Genomic DNA, 21,161 nt, shown 5'->3' on the forward strand with positions numbered 1-21,161 from the left:
GGGTGTCCTAGAACACACCTTGGGTGCCCTGTGATTAGCAGGCATTACGGCTATCTCTAACCTCCTCCTCCTTCCAGCAGCCAAAGCAGGCCCACTCACCTCCCACTGACCACCATCCCTCCCACAGGAAAAGATTTTCATGGCTCAACGATTCATATGGTCACTCTTCTTATTTACAAAATCAGTAAACACACACATGATTCAGAGAGGTGATGAGCCCTCAGCAACCCTCTCCTTCACCCTGGGCTTGGACCCCAGTCGTGTATTACAGCATCCACCCAGTGGGAAAGGGATCCGACAGAGACTTTCCCTGTCTTTGTAAATTACAGATATGAGAGAATTGAGTAGGTGAATTCTGGGGGTCCGGACCAGGGTGGGTTGACAGGTAGGAAACCAGGGACAGGAGCTAAGTGAGGGAGAGGATATACAATTTTATAAATAACTAGAAAAAATCTCAGCATTTCCTTTTTGGGGGGAAGGGGCACAGGCAGGAAAGCTAGAGGCATGTAGGGGCTTAAATGGGAAGAGGAGAGATAGAGCTTGGGGCCAGAGTGGGTGAGGGATGATCTCTGAGCCTCGATTTGCCCCATCTTTAAAATGAACAGGTTGCCCTAGATGAACCCAAAGCAACTTGCTTGCTCTGACATGCTAGGACTCTATAGGGTTCTAGGCCTGGGAACCTAGAAATAGGAACCTGGGAATAGGAAGGGCTTGGCGGGCACCCCCAGAGAGGTGGTTGATGCCCAATCAGGCTATGTGTCATCCCCAGGCTGGTACTGGGGTTCTGTGGAGGTGAAATAGTCTTCAAGGAAGGACTGCAGGTACTCGAAGGTGGGTCTCTCCTCTGGGTCCAGACGCCAGGTTTGTTCCATGACCTCGTACAGGGATGCTGGGCAGCCTGGGGGGCACGGCATGTGGTAGCCATGCTCCACTTGTTCCAACACTTCGCGGTTATTCATGCCTGGAAGGTAGGGCTCTGTCAGTCAGAGGGCCAAGCCCCTCCTGAAGAAGCAACTAGGAAGAAGCTCTTCCCATGCCCACCTTTCCACCTCCCCATCCCCCAGCAAACCTGGGTAGGGGACTCGGCCCTTGGTGATGAGTTCAGTGATCAGGATCCCAAAGGACCACACATCTGACTTGATAGTGAATCTGCAAAAGAGGGCAGCCTCAGGGGCTGTCCACTTGATGGGGAACTTGGTCCCTAGAGAGATTGAGGGAGAAGAGAAAGTTAATGAGGAAATCCATGGGAATAGCTGGATTAAGAGAATGGCATCTTTGGGAACGGGAACCCTAAGCACAGAGGTCTCTGGGCATAACAGGAAAGACCTGGTATCTAGCCAGAACTTGCTAAGAGTCTAGTATAGTGCTGGGCACTTGGCAAACATTGTAATAATTCTCATCATGATTATAGCTCACACCTGTATAGCCTCTACCATGTGCCAGGCACTGTTTTAAGCAATTTACATGCATTAACTCATTTTAACCTTCAGGAAAACCCTGTGAGTTTTATTACTATTTTTTTTTTTTTACTATTATTATCCTTATTGTACAGAAGAAGAAAAGGTGGCACTAAGTAGTTAATAACTTGCCCAAATCATACAACTTCCAAGTGGCTAAGATTCAGACCCAGGCATTCTGGCTACAGCGTTTTTGCTATTACACTCTATGGTCTTTCACTTGAGATTTATAGAGGTGCCTGGCACATAGGAGGTGCTTGATAAATATCTATTGTCTGAGTATTTTCATTGGGATTGTTCACTGAGAATTCCATTATGAGAAAAGACAGCTCCCAGAGAGGTTAAGTGACTTGCCCAAGGCCACATGGCTGGTAAGTGGAGGAGCTGGGTTTGAACCCAGAGTTGCCTTTTATATTATATCGGAGTAGGAGCTACTGTCTATGGGGTCACACAGAGTCGGACATGACTGAAGTGACTTAGCGTAGCGTAGCGCAGGAGTGTCCTGGATGGTCTGGGAGGAGGCGGGGCCCCATGGTAGCCCCTTGGTGCACTGGGGAGCTCTCAGAAGGAGGGGTGAGGCAGGCACCTTGCTGGGGGTTGTACTCGTCATCTTCGATGAGTCGGGCCAGCCCGAAGTCAGCGATCTTGCACACCAGCCGCTCCCCGACGAGGATGTTGGCTGCCCGGAGGTCACGGTGAATATAGTTCATGCGCTCCATGTAGGCCATGCCCTCAGCAACCTGGGGGCGAAGGTACAGAGAGATGAGGACACCGTATTTGTGTAAGCGATTATTTGAAAAATCCTGTTTCAGACTGGGGCCCAAAGAGAGGGGCAGGGTCCTGCCTCAGGTCGCACAGATGGTCCAGGCGTTGGGGCTGCAACTCCCAGGAGCAGGCTAGGTGCTGGAGGGCCCAGGGGTTTGTGGAAGATAATAGGAGGGGCTCTGAGAGATAAAGGTGGCTGTCTCAGTTTACCTGTGCCGCCATGTCCACCAGATGGGGCAGCTTCAAAACATGACCCTCCGGGCCCTTGAGGAACTCCAGCAGGCTACCTGGGGAGAAGAACTCGGAAAATCAGCAGCAAGGAGAGGGTGGGATGATTTGAGAGAATAGTATCCAAATATATGTATTACCATATATGCAAAAGAGATAACCAGTGCCAGTTTGATGTGAGAAGCAGGGCACCCAAAGCTGGTGCTCTGTGACGACCTGAAGGGATACAGGTGGGGAGGGAGGCGGGAAGGACCTTCAGGGTGGAGGGGACACATGTATCCCTACGGTCAATTCATACTGATGCATGGCAAAAACCATCACAGTATTGTAAAGTAATTATCCTCCAATTAAAATAAGTTAATTAAAAACAAAAAAAGAAGAAAAGCAGCCGTTAAGACCCTACTCCCAGCCTTGGGCCTGCCTTCTCTCGCTTGGCCCCGCCCCCTGCTCCCAGTCCTTCTCACCCTAGATCCGTGTCCCCCCAACCCCACACACACACCCACTCGGGATCCCGCCAAGTGCCTCAACCCCTCACGGATTTCGCCCAGACCCTATTCCCACCGACAACCCTACTCTGCCCACATGTCTTGGACCGCCCCACGAGGCTCCGCCCCCAGGCACAGACCCCGCCCCATCTAACTTGGCCCCACCCAAAGTTCCAGTGTTTTTTTTCTCATTCCGGGGCCCCTCACTCGAACTCTGCCCATCGTTCCTCGTCCCTTCACAAATCGCCACCCCGGTTCCTCCCCGAGATACACCCACCTAAAACTGGGACTCCCCCTGAAAACCCCGCCTTCCCAGACCCCGCCTCCTGACCCCGCCCCTCACCGTGGCACATGAACTCGGTCACTATGTAGATGGGCTCCTCTGACACCACCGCGTACAGCTGCACCAGCTTGTCGTGGCGCAGCAGCTTCATGATCTGCGCCTCTGCCAGGAAGGCCTTCGGGGACATGGTGCCCGGCTTTAGCGTCTTCACCGCCACCTTGGTGCTGCCGTTCCACGTGCCTGTCGCGTGGAAAGGCTTGTCTGGACCAGCTTCCTGCCGCCCCCAGCCCTCGCCCTGGCCTCCACACACCCACCCCCACCCACACCCCTTCCTCCGCTCTCGGGACCTCCGTACCCAGCCACACATCCCCGAAGCAGCCGGTGCCCAGTCGGTGCTCCAGCGTGATGGAGCTGCGGCTGATTTCCCAGGCGTCCTTGGCCAGGCCCAGCGTCTGCGGCTTCATGGTGGTGCAGGCCGCCGTGAGCAGATGGCACAGCCCATCGTTCACCTCTGGGCAGTGGGGCATTGGGAAGTTGAAGGTCAAAGGCTGGCCAGGATGGTCCACATATTCCTCATCCCCACCCCAGCCTCCAAGACCAGTTATAAGGCACTAGGGCAGCTGAGGGTCACAGGCCAGGGCAGAAGGCACCCCAGCCCACTGAGTAGGTGAACACGTTGGTGGCCAGGGAAGGAGGTGGCACTGGAGGGAGAGATGATTCCTGTAAGGATTGGCGGCCTTCCCATAAGAGGTGACCTCCAGCTGGGCCTCCAAGGATAAGATGGGATTCTGACAGGTGGAAATGGACTTGGGAATTCCAGACAAAGGTGTGGACATGAAGCCTTCGCCCTTCCACACAGCTATGCTTGGCCTAACCAACCAAAGCAAAAACCAGGGTTGGATGCTAACCTGCTCCTCCACCCTAGAGCCCATCCTCCAAGTCAGGTCCATTCAGTCTCTTACTCAGCTCAGACATTAGGGGGGGCGCTCTCCAGCCATGCAGAGCTTCACGCCTCAGTTTCTGGAAACTTACAGAGCAGGATCCTGGGCCAGGCGTCCAGACACCTGGGTTCTAGTTCCGGTCCAGGCACAATTGCTTTGGGAGCCCCTTCCCTTCCCTGGGCACCTCAGTCTCAGCCAATTGGTTCAGGAATCTCAAACGCACGCCAGCCTGAAGGGCTGCCCTCACCAAGGTAGTGCTGCACCAGCTCCTGCACAGTGTCAAACTGGGCCCTCGTGGTGATGTAGTAGCCACCGGTGTCCAGTTTGCGGATCTTGTAATGCTTCACATGATCGCCTCTGGTCTGGTCCCAATCCCGGATGGACAGGGAGTAGGCGCCTGTGGGCAAGGGTCACCTTTGGGTCTGCTTTCCTCCTCACCAGCCCCAGTCTGGGAGCCTGGGGAAGCCCAAAAGGCTGGGGACTCTGAAGTTGGATGGCCATACCTCTTGAACCCAATCCCTGTCTTAGCTCAGTCCCTCCAACCTTGTCCCAGTCTTGGCCCTGACCCAAGCCCCACCCCACTGCTCCTGAAAGTGAAGTGAAAGTGAAAGTTGCTCAGTCGTGTCCGACTCTTTGCAACCCCATGGACTATACAGGAATTCTCCAGGCCAGAATATAGGAGTGGGTAGCCTTTCCCTTCTCCAGGGGATCTTCCCAACCCAGGGATCGAACCCAGGTCTCCCGCATTGCGGGCAGATTCTTTACGAGTTGAGCCACAAGGGAAGCCCACTGCTCTTAGCCCCACCCAAATGGCTAGGCCGCCCCCATTGGGTGGGCAGTGGCAGAGCCCTCACCTTTGGTGGTCTCGCTCTCTCTAATGAGAAAGGCCCCGCGGGAGTTCCCTGGGGAGAGCAGCTGCCTCTCAGCGTCCTTCCTCCCGATCTTTCCGAAGTACCACCTGTTGGGAAAGGCCAGCAAGAGTCAGATACACCTGACTCAACCCCCAACTCAGCCTCCCGGGAAAAGTCACCTCACTAGCCAAGATTCGCTTTCCTCACCCATGAAAAGGGGATCAAACACCTGATTTGCAGCCTGACAAGGAGGATCACAGAGCAGGGACATACAGCATGCCTGGCACACAGGAGGTGCCCAGTGAAGCTTAGGCTTCTCTTCACTCTCCGGGTTTCTCTCTTATTTATTTATTTGGCTGCAAGGGATCTTCCTTTCGCTGTGAGGGCTTCTCCCTAGTTGGGGCTCACAGAATCTAGAGGGCAGGCTCAGGAGTTGTGTGCATGGGCTTAGTTGCCCCCGTGGCACGTGGGATCTCAGCTCCAGGACCAGGGGTCGAATCCCTGTCCCCTGCATTGGAAGGTGGATTCTTAATCACTGGGCCACTAGGGAAATCACCTCTCTGAGTTTCTCTTGAATTAAAATTGCTAGACTTCATCAGGGGGTCACTACAGCTCCTTCCATAGGCTCATTTACAGATGAGGAACTTGAGGTTCAGAGAGGGGAACTGACCTTCCCACAAGGCTAGCTGATGAGCTCTATCTAAAACCTTTGCCTCCCACCCTACTTCTTTACCCACCAACCCACACAGTCACTCAGATTCCTCTCTCCACATACTCCTCAAACACTTTCCTCATTTGGCATCTAGAACAACACTCTTTTCTGCTACTCTTCTTTTTTTTTTTACCCCCTTGGCCATAGAGCATGACTTGCAGGATCTTAGTTCCCTGCCCCAGGGATTGAACCCAGGCCAAGGCAGTGAAAGCACCGAGTCCTAAGTACTGGACCACCAGGGAAGTCCCCTTTTCCCTCTTTTGGACTGCTCCTGCCTAGTTCTGACTGCTGCTTTCCCTCCACTCTCTAAAGCCTGGATGTTGTCCTAAGTCTCAACTTCAACTCAGATCTCAAGCATTCCTGCTGTCTCTTGGATATACTTCCTGGGACTGAGCTGTAGCCTTGAACCAATGGTGAGACTACAATGGGAGGAGAGCCAAAGTGACCACAGGTGCCACAGAAGACTCAGGTGTCATTTGATCACTAAATTGGCTTGTGATCACCTTGGGCTGAATTAAAAGGAGCACAGTTTTCAAATTAAAGGAGGTGGCGGTCTCAGTGAACTCTGGGACTGTCAAGCCACACCTGGTTACTAGGCACAGTCTGGGGAACAAGGAAAGGCATTGGCAAGTAGTGCCCAGAAGGGCAGGCAGGGTGGGGAAAGGAGAAGCTGTGTAGACAGATCACATTCTCAAGTGTTTCCAATGCTCTGCCCCTCCTCACACCTTGACATTAGCTACTTCTTTAATCATTGACATAACAAGAACAGCACCTGTTCTGTGTCAGGCTCTGCTGTCTTACATGTGTGTATTTATTTCATTCTTATAACAATATTGTGAAATAAGTACTGTTATTAACCCCCACTAGACAGATGAGGAAATTGAAATGCCTAGTGGTTAAGCAACTTACCCAGCTACGCGGCTCTTAAGCTGTGCTGCCAGAATAGGAACCCAAGCTGTCTGCTCTCGGGCCTGCACTCTTAACCACGACAGCGCTCTTAACCACGATGCTGCCCGGAGCTCCTCTCAGAGCTGCACGACACTGCCTCTAAGATGTGGACCCCCAGACCTCTCACCTGCCTCATCACCTCCTCTCCTCTAAGAAGCCTCCTATCACCCTCTCCAGATGAAGGCCTCCTGCCATTTGAGCTCTGGAGCCCGTCCACTGGCCTCTGCTCAGGGACACCTCTCCCCCACCGACCAGCCCCATCTGCCTCCTCTCCATCCCACCAGCCCCTACATGTGGCCACACTTCTTCTTTCCCCAAAGGAAACCATTCTAAGTTCTATCTTATCACCAACGTTCTGCTGTATCTCTCACCTTCCTTCACTTGAAAAAGCCCTTCACACTTGGGTCTCTGCTTCCTCACCTCCCACTCCCTCCCAGGCTCTGCTGTCTGGCCTCCACCCTCACTTCATGCGGAGGGATGTCTCACCAAGGTCAACCCTGTTGCCAAATCCAGTGGCAGCTTCTGACATTCCCTCTCTTGTTTCCTGAAACCTCCCCGCTGCCTTCTTGGTTGTTCTGACTCGGCCTGGCCTGGTCTGCCAACAGCTCCTTCTCCCTCACGCCCGGCTTTTTCCAGAGTTGGGTCCTAGGACCAGTCTCTTTCATTTTCTTCCTTCACACCTCTGTGCAGCTCTGATGATTCTTTCTCGTCTGAAGAGTCCTGAATTTCCACCCCAGCCCAGGTATGACCTCTGCAAAAGCCACAGCCAACAAACTAAGGAATCTCAGTGCTAGTTAGAAAAGGATGCCCCTTTTCTGGGCTAATGCAGGCACATGCCTTAGCATGGGCTGGGCAGCTCTCATGCAAAGCACACCCAATCTAACTGCTGACCTAATTGTGGGTGTTCCTCTCCATGAATTCAACCTCACAAGCCCCTTCTCATGTATTTGTACCTGTTCCTGGGTTCCCCCACTTTAGCAAACAGCACCTACTTGGCTCCATAAGAAGCCTGTGGGTCACTTTGGATCCTTCTCACTTCCCACAGCCCAGCAGCAAATCAGTCACCAAGTCCTGGCGACTCCCACTCTGAGGTCTCTCCAATCTCTACTTTTCCTATATATGGATGTATATGTGAAGCTAGATTAAAAAGTGTTTGTGAACCTCAGTTTCCTCATCCTTCAAATGGGATAATAATAGTGTCCACAGAGAATTAAATGAATCAAGGTATGTAAAGTACCCATCACAGTATCTCAATTTCATCAGGGTATTAAAAAATGATATTTCTCTGATTGCTTAACAGAATTAATTCTAAGTAATGTCTCCTTCTATGTGTTTAGCACTTCCCAGTGTTTTAAAAAGCTCATACACAGTTGTTATCGCTGAGAGAATATATATCTATATATAGCTTCCCTAGTGGTTCAGTTGGGAAAGAATCTGCCTGCAATGCAGGAGACCCGAGTTCAGTCCCTGGGTTGAAGGAAATGGCAACCCACTCCAGTACTCTTGCCTGGAGAATTCCATGGACAGAGGAGCCGGGCAGGCTACAGTCCAAGGGATCGCCAACAGCTGGACACGACTATGCGACTATGCGACTTTCACTTTCATAAATAAATAACGTTTAGCAAATGTAGCCAGACTAACTGGGTTCAAATACCAGCTCCACGTACTTACTAGCCATGTGAACTTGGGCAAGATATTTAATTTCTCTCTGCCTCAGTTTCCTCATTTGTAAACCAGTATAGTATTAGTTTCTGACTTTGTTAATACACAGAAAGCACTCTGAATAATGCTCAGAACATGGTACGTGCTGGATAATATTACCTACTATTAGTATCATCTCTCTTATCTTCTCGTATCCTCACAATGACCTTACTGGATTATAGATAAGGAGACAGGCTCAGAGTGTAGCTGCGACTTGCTCAAGAGTGGCCTTGAATCTGGACTCCAGAGCCCTGCCCTTAAGGCTGGCGTCCCCCCACCTTACTCACTCTTCAGCCTGGATGGAGTCCACGGGGGCCACGTAGTTGCTGGGAATGTAGCCAGTGTGTCCGGAGCTGAGGGACCGAGCCTCCCACCAGTCACCCTCGCTGGAGACACAGAACAGAGGGTTTCGTTGGCAACCTAGCCCCTGGGGCACCATGGGGCCAGGCAGGGTCACGTCAAAGATCAGGCGAACACTGGCCCTGCCAACCCCTCACCCGGAACACACCACCCCCAGGGCTTTTGCCTGTTTTGCCCCCAGCCACTGCAGCTGCCCTGGGAGCTTTTCCCCGCAGAAGGAGTATGTGTGGGGACATCTGGGCCTCCTGGCATTCTTTTCTGGCACCTCAGCTGGGCTGGGGTTTGGGCAGGCAGTGAACAGCTAACTAGGTCACTTCCCCATTAAAAACCCCTCCAATGGCTACATTTCCTTCTTGATAAAATCCAGACTCCTCAAGATGGCTTAAAAAGCCCTGCGGACTCTGTTCCCACCCAGTCCTCCAGGATCTGTTCCGCACTTCAGACTTTATGACCCTCCTAATCTGAACCACTTGGTGGTTTCCAGAAGTCATCATTTAGTTTCATTCTAACTCTCTTCCTTTTTTGTCACCTCTTCTTTCAATGTCTCTTTGTTTTTCTAGTCTCAGCTTAGAAATCTTCTCCTCCAGAAAGCCTGCCCTGATCACTGCTACCCTAGAGGCCGTGGTTGGTGTTCTTTCCGTGCACAGAGTTCCTCAGGCTTCCCCTACATAGTAGCAGTTACCCAGACATTGTTATTGTCATGTCTCCTTCTCCAGTTAGACTGGCGTTTCCTGAGGACAAGGACCAGTAAGATTCCTCTCTGGGTCCTGAGCTGGGGAGGCCCGATCACTTACGTGTTGTTCAGGATGTGGAACTTCTCGCCCTTGGTGAAGGTGAGATCGTCCTCCGTTCGGGCCTCATAGTCATAAAGGGCGATGAACATGGTCACCCCAATCCCTGCAGAGTCAGGGTTACTCATCAGGGGGCCCCCGGAAGCTGCACCCCCGGAGTCCTGTTCCTCAGACAGGCACTCTGCCTCCCCACTGCGGCAGTGCCCTGGAGATCAAAGGTCTTTGGAATCCAGTGGATTTCTGATTTGGACCCCATGGATTCAGGACACACACCATCGAGCTCATCCCTCCTTCCTTGGGGGCTCCCTGCGAGTCCCTTCTGCTCTTCCCGACCAAGCAGACATCCCACTGGTAACTGTCTTTGGGGTCCTTTTGTCAGACGGGGAACAGAGCTCTGTCTGCCCCTCAGATGGGAGTTTCTGAGGGTAGGGCTGGACGGGCTCCCTCAGACTGTGCGCTAAAAGCAGGGCTGTGTCTCCCAAGTCATCCTGGAGGCTCCGAAGGACAAGGCCAAGCCTCTTCTCCCCTGAGGTCCTGTGAGGGTCCAGTCAGGGCTTGCCTCCAGCCCTCTGGACTCACCTGAGATGCCCCGGATGGTGCCCGCATCGAGGAAGGCGGGGCTGGCGGGCTGAGGGGAGAAGCTGTTGTAGTTGGGGATGTGGGAAAAGGAAGATGCAGGCCGGCTCTGAGTAGGGTCGGGGCCATAGCGGTCTGCAGCCCCATAGTTCCTGAAGTCCCCTTCTAGGCCACCATCCTCCTTGGCCCCCGGCTCCAACTTCTTGCAGAACACACAGCCCATGCCAGGTGCCCTGCTATAGAAGGGGTGCATGCTTCACTCAGGGGTCCATGTGAGACATGCCACCCTAGGCACACCTGCACGCCACTGACATACAGCGTGCAGAGGCGTGCAGCTGCCTTACTCAGGCTTGGGGGGAGGAAGTCCTCCCTAAGTGAGGGACAAAGCGGGGCAGGGTCACCATTCTGTCCACCCCCGCAGCTGCTTTAGTGTTTCTGGAGAGTATATATCTCCTCCACAGGACTGGTTTTCTGTTTCGAGATGTTTCTGTGTTTATTTATATGTTTTTGCCTCCTATTGCTTCAGTGTGTTGGGTTTCTATGACCCCCCTCAGAGTGCTTGCATGTGTGTGTGTGTGTGTGTGTCTTTCATGTGTCTCTTAGTATTGGTGAGTTTGCTTGTGGGTGCATGTCTTTGTGTGTGTCTAGGCAGCTCTTTGTGAATGTCTGTGTCTGTGTGTGTGTGAGTGTGTGGACGTTCTTGTATGAAACGACTCTGTGTGCTCATGTCTGTTGGAATGTGTCCATATGCATGCGTTTCTGTATCAGCATGTATGTGTGTGTCTCTGTGTTTGCAGGTGTGTGTGAGTGAGTGCATCTGTGTGTCATGACCATGCATGTAGCCCTGTGTGGGAGTATTTGTGCCTGCCTGCATGTGTGTATCTGTGTGTGCAGGTCTGCGTCAGTCCGTGTGGGTATGTGCATGTCTGTGCAAGTGCGCATGTCTGTGTGTTGATGCATGTTTATGTGTGAGTGTGTGAGGGCTGTGTGCCTGCACCTGGAGAGTCCCTGCAGAGGGGGATCAAGGCCATTTCCTGTCGTGGGTCCAGCCTCTGGCCTTTCAAGCTGCCTCACTCTCGCTCCCCCATCTGTTACCTAGCAACAGGGCCCTTGTAGGAAGAAGGGGCTGTGAGGAATTGTGGGGCCCAGAAAGGCCACCGCCACCCCATTTCCTGACCCGGGGAGCCCTCAGCCCCCACTCACCCCTCAGGCCTCTACTCCTGCGTCAGTGGGGCTGCGGCATGGTCCTTGGGAGGGGCCGGAGACCTGAGGGCAGGGCGACAGAGGACACGGAAGATGAAGTCCCTGCCAGGCTTCTGGCGGCCAGATGCCCACACCCGTCCTCTCCAGGGAAGCCAGGGGCCTGGGCTCTGCCCCGACAGGACTCCTCCTTCCTTTTCCTCCTGGCCTCCATGGCTCACTTAAAGACCTCACACAAGACCCACCACCCACACCAGCCCTCTCACACTCATCTCCATCTGACACATCAACACATGAGCAGCACACACGGCAGCACAGTCACCCGCGACACTCACAGCGCACCCCTGCGTGAGTGGGCTCAGCAGCACCAGCACACAGCAACACAACTAACGCACACCAGCCCAAGCTCCGGTGCACGGCAGCGCGCACACGCGCACGTGCACACAGGTTGCCTGCTCAGGCTAACAGACTCGTACACTCACGTATGCACATCTCTGGGTTAGACCCAGGTCTCTAACAGGACTTCTGTCAGCCCTGTTCAGTTCCCCCTAGGCCTCTGGTCACTGTCTCCTAAAACCAAGCCCTCCCTCTGAGCTCTGCCTTGGCACCCCTCCTGGTCTGGGTAAACCCCAGCAACCCCAGGACTACATTGAATAGCCGGGGAAGGTGGACACATACCTCCAGAGCTTGTTCCACACCATGGAAAGGCCCAGGTCAGAAGTCAGGACCACCAGGTCCCTTGGGAAGCCCCCAAGGGAGCCAAGGCTTTCCCGGTAGCTGTGTCTTCTGAGTGACAGGGCAGGCAGGTCATTGAGCAAGGGCTCTCCACGCCCTGCCAGAAACTCTGCCATTGCAACACTCAGAGAGGAACTGCCGGGGAAAGGGCTCGACTTCCTCAGATGTGAGCTCTGCTGCTGCTGCTGCTAAGTCACTTCAGTCGTGTCTGACTCTGTGCGACCCCATAGACGGCAGCCCAGCAGGTTCCCCCATCCCTGGGATTTTCCAGGCAGGAACACTGGAGTGGATTGCCATTTCCTTCTCCAATGCATGAAAGTGAAAAGTGAAAGTGAAGTCGCTCAGTCGTGTCCGAATCTTAGTGACCCCATGGACTGCAGCCTACCAGGCTCCTCCGTCCATGGGATTTTCCAGGCAAGAGTACTGGAGTGGGATGCCATTGCCTTCTCCGGATGTGAGCGATAGGGTGGGGCTAACCCGGTGTGCCTTCATTTCTCCCAGAGGACCCTCAGGACAGGTGTCCCGCCTTGCCTTTCTCGACTCCCGAGTTCCGTTCCCTTTATAGATATCCTCCTTCTTCTCTCTGTGGGTCCTGCCCCACCTGTCCAGCCAGCACCACTCACCTCTTCCAGGAAGCCTTCCTGGATCCACTGGATCTAGCTGCTTGGCTGATGGCTCTGTCACATCAGTGCCTTGTGATCCCCACTTTAGACCCACCAGCCTGTCTCATGCTCCGCTGCAACCATTCTCCCGTGTATGTGTAGGGGGTGACACCCATGTGGTGAACTATGAGGCGGGCTGTGGTTTGAGCTCCAAAATAGCCCCTGTTCACCAAGCCATTGAGGAGGTCTTCACCTCAGGACCTCAGGACCCCTCCCCTGGGGTGAAGCCACTGTCTGAAGGGCTCCAAGGTGCTACAGGGCTGGTTAGGCTCAGGGAGAGAATAGACGCAGAGGTGGAGGAGGGGCATCTCGAGCCAAGGGAGGGGATTTCAGGCACTCAGGGGACAGATGGGGGTAAGAGGAAAACACAACCTACAGGGTGAGAATGGAGGTCTTCTCACAGGAAGACACACGCACATCTCAGATGGCACAGAGCCCTCCCAACACATTCTCAGACACCCCCGCCACCTCAGCTACACAACAGTGCCTCACATGGACTCTCTGAGCTCCTCTGTACGGATTCACAGACACAGACATCTATGAACAGACACACACCTTCAGCCTTCACCCATCTACACACACACACACACACACACACAGAGCCTCTCCCATTATAGCCTTCCTCTGTGTCAGCCACTGCATTAAACACCTTATTCATATTACCTCATTTTATCCTCACGACAACTCTACGAGGTTAAGAATTATTATTAATGCAAAGGCATCCGAGGCACAGAGTGGTTTAGAAACTTGCCCAAGGCCGCACAGATGAGGTATCCTGGCCCTTGGTTCCAGGATCTGAACCACTTCTCTCCACTGCCTGGTCACAGACACAGAGGATTCCAGCCATTCCTTTAAGCACACACAGGTGTACTGAGCCTCCACCGGGAAACCCAGAGATATATGTAGTCCTCCCCGCCCCCAGTCACAGACCCACACAGAGCTCCTCTCGATAAGAGTTTCAAACTTATACAATCTCTTGAGTTCCCATTAGACATGATGCCGCCACTTCCAACAATACACAGGTACATGTTACCCCCATCTTTAAAAGTCAGCCTAAGGGGATCCCGGAATTCTGCAAGCCTGGAATGGGGAGGGGGTCCAGAGACCCTCCAAGAAAGAGGCAGAGGGAGAGCTCTGGCAAGGCTGACCGTGTGGGCAGAGGGGGCAGGGGTGATGCTGTGCTGGTATACTGACTCTTAAAAGAAACAGGGGAATAAAAAGGCCCAGATTTGTAGCATTTGCTGATTTCCATGGTGTAAATATTCCCACCATGGCCGATTTCAAGTTACTGAAGTGACTTGCTGAACGCTGGGCTGGAAAGAGATTTGCAGAATCAGCTCCCCAGGGCCGGTACTAGGTAGCTGGCTCCAGCACAGCACTGCCGGAAAGAAACAAAGAGACAAATAGAGACTGAAATGAGAGGCAGAGAGACGGACGGACAGAGACTGAGAAAGAGAGGGTGGAGACAGAGAGAACTAAAGAGACAAAGACAGAAAAAAGAGAAAGGGAACGCGGAGGGTCCTCTCTGCTCAGCATCTGCATGAAAACAGCCCCCAGGAATCTTTGTCCTCGGCTAGCTGTCATCTCAGCTACAAGCCACCAATGCCTAGGAGCATAATTTGACTTCCTAGAAGTCTGGGGAAGCGGGTGGGAAGGCAAATAGCTATTAGTTTTAAAACGTTAAAGTATTAAACACCTACTCTATGCCTGGGGCTTCCCTGGTGGCTCAGACAGTAAAGAATCCACCTGCAATTCGGGAGACCTGGGTTCCATCCCTGGGTTGGGAAGATTCCCCTGGAGAAGGGAATGGCCACCCACTACAGTATTCTGGCCTGGACAATTCCATGGACAGAGGAGCCTGGCAGGCTACAGTCCATGGGACTGTAAAGAGTTGGACATGACTGAGTGACTTTCACTTCTCTTCACTTCACTTCACTCTGTGCCTGGCACAGTGCCAAACAAGTCCCATGACTGATTTCATTTAGTGACCCTGTGAGGTAGGTTTTATTATTACCCCTATTTTACAGATAATGAAACCGAGTCACAAAAGTGTTAAATAACTTCCCAAAGACTACCTACACAGCGAATAAGGGGAAGCTAAAACACAACCCCAATCAATTTGGCTCCAAAGTCCATCATAAGCACTGCTGTATTTTGAAGTCCCCGTGAAAGCAATACAGTTATGTACCCTCACAAGCCCCCACAGAGTGCCAAGCCCTGTGCTACACACCCTGAATCCTCATTATAGCCCAGTGAAGGGGAAGGGTCTCTCAGCAACCACTGATTTTCAATAGCCCTTAGAATCTGAATCCAAGTCTCTTTTCTCCCTTTGCCTGCTTACAAAGGGAGTGGCTCAGAGACCCGCCACAAGCATTCTGGTCACTGCAGGGACTTGAATCTGTTAATAAACAGGCCTCTTGAACATCTGGTTGACAGGAGTTGGCTTCTAAAGTCTGATCTGGGTCAAGATCAGGTTGTAGATGTCAGAACTGAGGTCCAATCCTGGACCATGGTGTTCCCACCTTCAGCATCTCTCCCTCTGTGTGGCCCTCCCAAGTTTTGGGGCCTTGATTGGATGACATCAGCCTTCTGAGCATCTGTTTTTGCATCTGTATCTTCTGTGCAGTTATCGGGAAGGCTCTTGGCCAGTGTGGTTAAGGGAGGCTGAGAACCACAAACAGCAAAGCTAGAAGGGCCCTCAGGGAAGATTTATCAGTCTACCTCTCTCGTGTGGAGAGGGGAAGTGAGTTGCTGGAGGTCAAACAGCCAGACCTGGGATTCAAAGCCAGGACTATTAATTCAAGTACAGAGTTCTGTTCCCAGCTGTGCTCTCCAAAGCCTGAGCAGGGGGGTCACGCTCTCCTTGATTGGTGAATGTCATATTTCCTACCCAGTCCCCAGACAACTGATCATACCACCCCTGCCATATATATGGCAGCTGGCCATAAAGCGGAGAACCTGCCCCCCTCCCACCCCTCCTCCTGGACATAGGAGCCCCAGATGCACCCATCCTTTCTTTGGTCTATACTTGCCAACACTACATCAGGGCTTTGATGTAGACACAGGATGTCCTGTTCCCCCCTGACTTCTGCCAAGTATCTGTAGGATCTGGAGACTGGTTTGAGCTCAAATTCTACCCGACTTGAGACATTGGGCAGGTTGCTTCACTTCTCGCTGAGCTGCAGTTTCTTCGCCTAGAAAATAGGAATCAGATCTCTGCCTCCTGGGGTTGCTCCTGAGCCTCAATTGCGGTCAAGCCCCTGAAAGCACCGGGCGCACTGTAGTTGCTCGGCGAACTTTCACTTCTGGTCCCTCCCCTTGAGGAAGCCCCCTCCAGGGCCAAGGGAGGAGAAGTGACAAGGCAGAGAAGAAAGAGAAGTGCTCAGGGTGAGGTGGGAGGGCTGAGCCGGCCCAGCCGCCTGGGGGATTTCACCAAAAGGGAACTGGGACTGAACAGGGGCAGGAAACCACCATCCAGCAAGAGTTCCGGCTTCTCCTCAGGGCTTCAGGCTGGCCCAGTGGGCAGGCCCAAGTCTCAGGCTCACCGCACCCCATCCTCACCAAGGCCTGGCCCTCTGATGAAGGCTTCCATCCCTCACTGAGACCTTCCACCCCTCCCTGGCTCCAGTGCCCTTCCTGAGCCTCCATCTCCCTCACTGAGGCCTTCATCTCTCATAGAACCTCCAACCACCTCACATCACTCAGGCCTTATCACCCCCACCCCTAACACCCAGGGGCTAAGAAGACACAGCCGGCTCTGATTCTATCACTTTGGTAAGGCCAGTGTGTGGGGGTGAGGGAAGGGCCACACTGGCTTTCCCCTCCACAGGGTCCTCACCGTGTCAGCTGAATTTTCTCCACTTCTTGTGGGTAAAAATGTTTTCTCATCGGTTGCTGAAAACCTACCCACTAGCCTCTAAAATAGAGATCTTGAGGGACTTGAGATTCTCGGGGGATGGAAAGCCATGAGTTGGTCCAGGGGGAACTGAGGGAGTAGGAGTCTGAATTTCATAGCACGCTCAGACAGGCAGTCCCCTTCCCCAGGTCTGGTCAGAGGCCAGCCTGGTTGACTCTGTGCAGGAAGGGCTCTGGGTCCTCTTTCCCCAGCCCTGAGGTCCCCCTACCCATCCTGCCAAGGTCTGGCCACTTCCTTTGCCACAGCCCCAGGTGGCTGCAGAGAACACCCAAACACCCACACACATGCTCACACGCTCAAGCTCATTCACTCAAAGCCCAAACCATACTCAAAAACACTCTCCACCCTCACTCACAGCTTCACACCCACTGGAAAGCAAGAACCAGCCACACAGCCCAGGAAACCCATATGTTCTTTCACCACTGCCCCCCTGGCTCCCCTCTCCTCTCCAGAGGGCAACGGAATTTGATAGGGATAAGGAGGGAATGTAGGCTTCAGTTCTGTCTACATCCTTCACCACATCAGGGACAGGATGCCCAGCTTCTGGGTCCCTACTGCTGACCTGTCAGTTATTCACTCCCGAACCTCCATCTTCCCATCTGAGAAGTGGGAACAGAGCCTCACTCTCCCACCACCACACTCACAAACGGAAGGATATTAAAAGACTCAGGGATCACTGGTTTCAATAAAATGAAGTTTCAGGACTTCCCTGGCAGTCCAGAGGTTTAGACTCCACGCTTCCAATGCAGGAGGCATGGGTTCGATCCTTGGTTGGGGAACTAAGATCCCACGTGCCGCGCAGCATGACCAAACATTTTTTTTTTAATAAAACAATTTAAAAAAAGAAAATGAAGTTTCAATAAAATGCATATTCTTGAACTTTGCATTATTTGGAATTGAGAAGAGCAAAACTTGCTGACAAACCAGTGTTTATACCATAAACACACACAAAATCACCAAAAAAATAAAAATAAATAAGGGGGAGGGTCAAGGACAGTCTCAAATCGGCTGACTTTCCCAGTATGGGGCCTCAACAGACCCACAAATATTTATTTTATAAGAAGTCACCTGTGTTTTGGTCCCTGGAGGCCCTGTCAGGCTTTGTGGTCCAACTCTATACTTATGAGAAACTGAAGAGGCTAGCCCCCAGGACACTGGGTCGGGTGGGGAGTGGGGGTGGGGGAAACTGCTTAGTGCACCCGAGTCCCACGACTGGGGATAAGCTGGGGGATGGAAGCTGGGTAGGGGCAGGGATAATTTCCTACATAATGCAAATGAGGAAGTTAAGGCCCAGAGAGGCCCCATAATTTGCCTAAAGTCACACAGCAATCAAGGTTCCAGTCTGGCTAAGACCTGGAGATTGCAGATCCCCCACCTTCCCAATCCCTGAACACTTGCACATCCTCGCCTTACTCCTCTGCCCCGCAGCTCGCCCCGAACTAAGGACTCAAAATGGGGGCGGGGGAGGAGACCACAGAGGGTAGCGCGGGCGTTGAGCCCCGAGGCAGCCCAGCGCTGGGCTCGGTCCCTCCGCCCTCTCGTTACCATGGAGACAGCCCCTCCCGGCAATCGCGGTCAAAGGCAGGATTTCCGTCGGGGCGGCCAGCAATTCCCGGATCCCGAGGAACGTGGACCGAGATCGCCGCTGCGGGAGGGGAGGGGGCACCCAGAGAGGCCCATCCCTGCCGAGGGCGGGGACTTCCCCAGGAAACCAGGACCCACGCCTCCTGAGCGTTGCAGGACTCCCCTCGCCAGCCGGAACCCGCCCACCTGTGCGAGGCTGGAGCGTCTAGGGGGGCGCTTGTGACAGCCTCCCCTCCCCTCCCGGCCGCTGGCCTCACCCCACCTCCGACTTCTGCCGATTCCGGATAGAGGGACTTCCTGGACCCTCGGGATTGCGACCCACATTCCGCGTCCTCCAGAAACGGTTTTCCTTGACTCCTTTCTGGCAGACCCCCTCCCCACCCACCTAAAAGTCGTTCCTCTCTTCCAGAGCCTTCAGCTTCTCCCCAGATTCTCACTTTCAAGGTCCCTTTTAGTTTCTCAACCCAGACCCTTTTGGGGATCCCCTCAGTTTCCCTCTTCCGACTCAGCCCCTTCCCAGCTTCGTCTTTGCAGGTTCCCACCAGATCCTTTTAGTCTACTTTCCCCGCCTTCCCTCAGCCCTCTCCCCAAATTGTATCAGTTTTTCACTTTCCAGGGTTCCTCCGTTTTCCTTCTTATGTCCTTTTCGGGGTGAGGACCCTTTGGCCTTCAACTCCCTCAGCTCTCCTCCCCAAGTTTAGGGGTTCCTCTCCGCACCCCACGTCCCCCTTTCTTCCCAGCCACGAAGGGACTGGGGGCGGGGCACCGCCGGCCCTTCCAGCTCCCCCGACGGCTCCTACCTGGTCCCAGGCGAGACCGCTTCTGACTGACCCCGGGGCTAGCCGGCCGGGGCTCCCAGCAGCCACGAGTGCCGACAGGGGTGGGGGCGAGCAAACGGGGGTGCTGCCCGCCTCTGACCGCGGCCCCCTCTGGTTAGGGAGGAGGAAGCCGCCTCGGACTTCTCGGACTTCTCTTATTGCAGCCGCGGCAGCGCGCGCGGTGGCGGTGGCGACGGGGAGAATTTGCAGTCACGCCCCAGCCCCAAGCCAGCTGCCCGGCGGCAGCGGGGAGGGGCCCTCACATCCCAGGCCCTCCCGCCCCCGCTTCCCACCTCCCCTGAGTTACCGCTGCTCAGCTTTCCCAGGCCTCCCCCGGACCCCCGACCCCACCCCGGCTCCTCTCCCCAGACCTGAACCCTTAGCACAGACTTCCCGGAGACCCCCTTCAAAGGGGCAGGTTCCTCACACCCAGAAGCACCTGCTCATTTAGAATTATTGCATTTGAGGTTAAGAGGGGGCATTTCTCCACCACTGCTCTGCTCTCTGGCCTTTGCAACTGAGAAAACTCGAAGACCACACCAGGACAGGCCTTAACCCAAGTTCTCACAGCCAGTTGACCCAAGGCTGCTGTCATTAGAGCCACTTGGTCTTCAGTCAGCATGCTCTGCCATCCTTGGAGACTGGGCACTGGAGAGGTTCTAGGACAGCAAGGAGCAGCAGAAGACCCTTCTTTGCTTTTCAAAGGAATCAGTCATCCCGCTACACTGAGCAAACAAGAAGGTGTCAGCCTCCCTCGACCCCCCAACTTTTAGAAAAACTAAGTATAGCAATTTCTATCACAATAGTTCTAGCCTTTCCAACTAGTAGGGTTCGATGCCCCTCCCCTCAACCTGGGGTTCAGCCTTCAACCAGGACCACAACAATCTCTCTTGTCAGAAGAGGATGAGATGTGTGTGGGAGGGCTGTTTGTTGCAGGATGTGTGTTGGGATATGGTGGGGAGGCCGGGAGGGGGCGTAAGCACAGATGTGTGAGTGTGTGGTTGTAGGCAATGAACACGATGACTGCAATTTTGGAATCAACAACAGGGACGCATTATGTAGGCATGTGTGTTTCTGTGTGTGAGCAGGGATGGCTGTGAATGCCTGTGCACATGCCTGTGTTCAGGTGTGTCTCAATATGATTGCGGGGCAGCAGAGAACAGAAGGGTACAGGTAAGAATGCCTTTCTTACTGGAGGAAGAGTGGGGAAGAAGGCACAGGGGAGGAGCTAGAGTTGCAGGGACTTGTGGAGGGTGGCTTCACCTTGGCTGGACACTATCACCTCCTGGACACCATCAAGTACTTCCTGCCTGACCATTGTCCCACCTGTTCAATTAACAAACAGATATTTATCATTGCTGGTCAGGTGTCAGGCTTAGGGACCATAGACATGAAGGCACTGGTCCCTTCCCCTGGGGACTCCCCCCCCCCGCCCCACCAATCTATCAGGCTCTGTCATCCTTCAAGGTCTGGCTTCTCATCTCCAGCAGAACACTCAGCATCATTTGCTTGGTGACCACTGGTTCCTGGGGTGTGGGGTGTGGGATATGTTTTTCTCAAGGGCAAGGACTGTGTCTGGCTCTTGGCAAGGCCCCTGGAGTCCGGGCAAGGTTTGGCACAGAGAGGCAGGTTCTCTGAGTACAGGAGTGCATGAGTCAATCAAGAAGCAAAGGAACTAGCAGGCAAACAAATGAAAGTCCAGTGAAAAAATAAATGAATGTAAGAATTAAAGAACAAATGAAAATATCGAAGAATCAATGACTGACTATCCAAATGAATGGAAGAACAGAACTGTTGCTTTTAAAATACAGATCAGACCACAGAAGTTCCTTGCTTAAAACACTAATGGCAAAAAATCAAACAAACTAAAAAACCCAACTCAAATGGCTTACTTCCCATTCTGCTTAGAATAAAAAAAATACAATTCAATAATAGCGAAAAATAACTAAATCCAAACCCTTTTCGTGGCTTCGGAAGAGTCGTGGCCCCTACCCACCTCTTAAGTTCCTTTTGGGCCCTCTTCCTCTTCAGTCACACTGCAATCTTTTTCAGTTCCTAGAATACATTGACTTTTTGCCTCAAGATCTTCTTATATGCAGTTTCCTCTTCCTAGAACACTCTTTCCCTTGTTTTCACAGCACTGGCTCC

The 21,161-nt window shown here is 53.2% G+C and overlaps 1 protein-coding gene across 8 annotated transcripts; it reads right to left on the reverse strand.

Annotated features, from left to right (window-relative positions):
* Window positions 1-151: 151 nt before the first annotated feature.
* Window positions 152-19,203, reverse strand: FGR (FGR proto-oncogene, Src family tyrosine kinase). Of its 8 annotated transcripts, none has more exons than XM_005895905.2 (14): window positions 18,996-19,203; window positions 15,728-15,889; window positions 11,302-11,364; window positions 10,102-10,331; window positions 9,526-9,628; window positions 8,659-8,757; window positions 5,014-5,117; window positions 4,407-4,556; window positions 3,574-3,729; window positions 3,279-3,458; window positions 2,433-2,509; window positions 2,044-2,197; window positions 1,070-1,201; window positions 152-961 (listed from the first exon to the last, which is right to left on the reverse strand). In XM_005895905.2, the coding sequence occupies exons 4-14, from the start codon at window positions 10,319-10,321 to the stop codon at window positions 753-755; spliced, it is 1,584 nt and encodes a 527-aa protein (XP_005895967.1). In that variant the 5' UTR covers window positions 10,322-10,331; window positions 11,302-11,364; window positions 15,728-15,889; window positions 18,996-19,203; the 3' UTR covers window positions 152-752. The 8 variants fall into 8 exon arrangements, with proteins under 8 accessions (XP_005895967.1, XP_070239798.1, XP_070239817.1 ...); XM_070383697.1 differs by having other exon boundaries at window positions 10,102-10,334; window positions 18,996-19,202; XM_070383716.1 differs by lacking the exon at window positions 15,728-15,889 and having other exon boundaries at window positions 18,996-19,202.
* Between the last annotated feature and the right edge of the window lie 1,958 nt (window positions 19,204-21,161).

The sequence above is a fragment of the Bos mutus genome, chromosome 2 (genome assembly GCF_027580195.1).
Source record: "Bos mutus isolate GX-2022 chromosome 2, NWIPB_WYAK_1.1, whole genome shotgun sequence".
Taxonomy (NCBI): Eukaryota; Metazoa; Chordata; class Mammalia; order Artiodactyla; family Bovidae; genus Bos; species Bos mutus.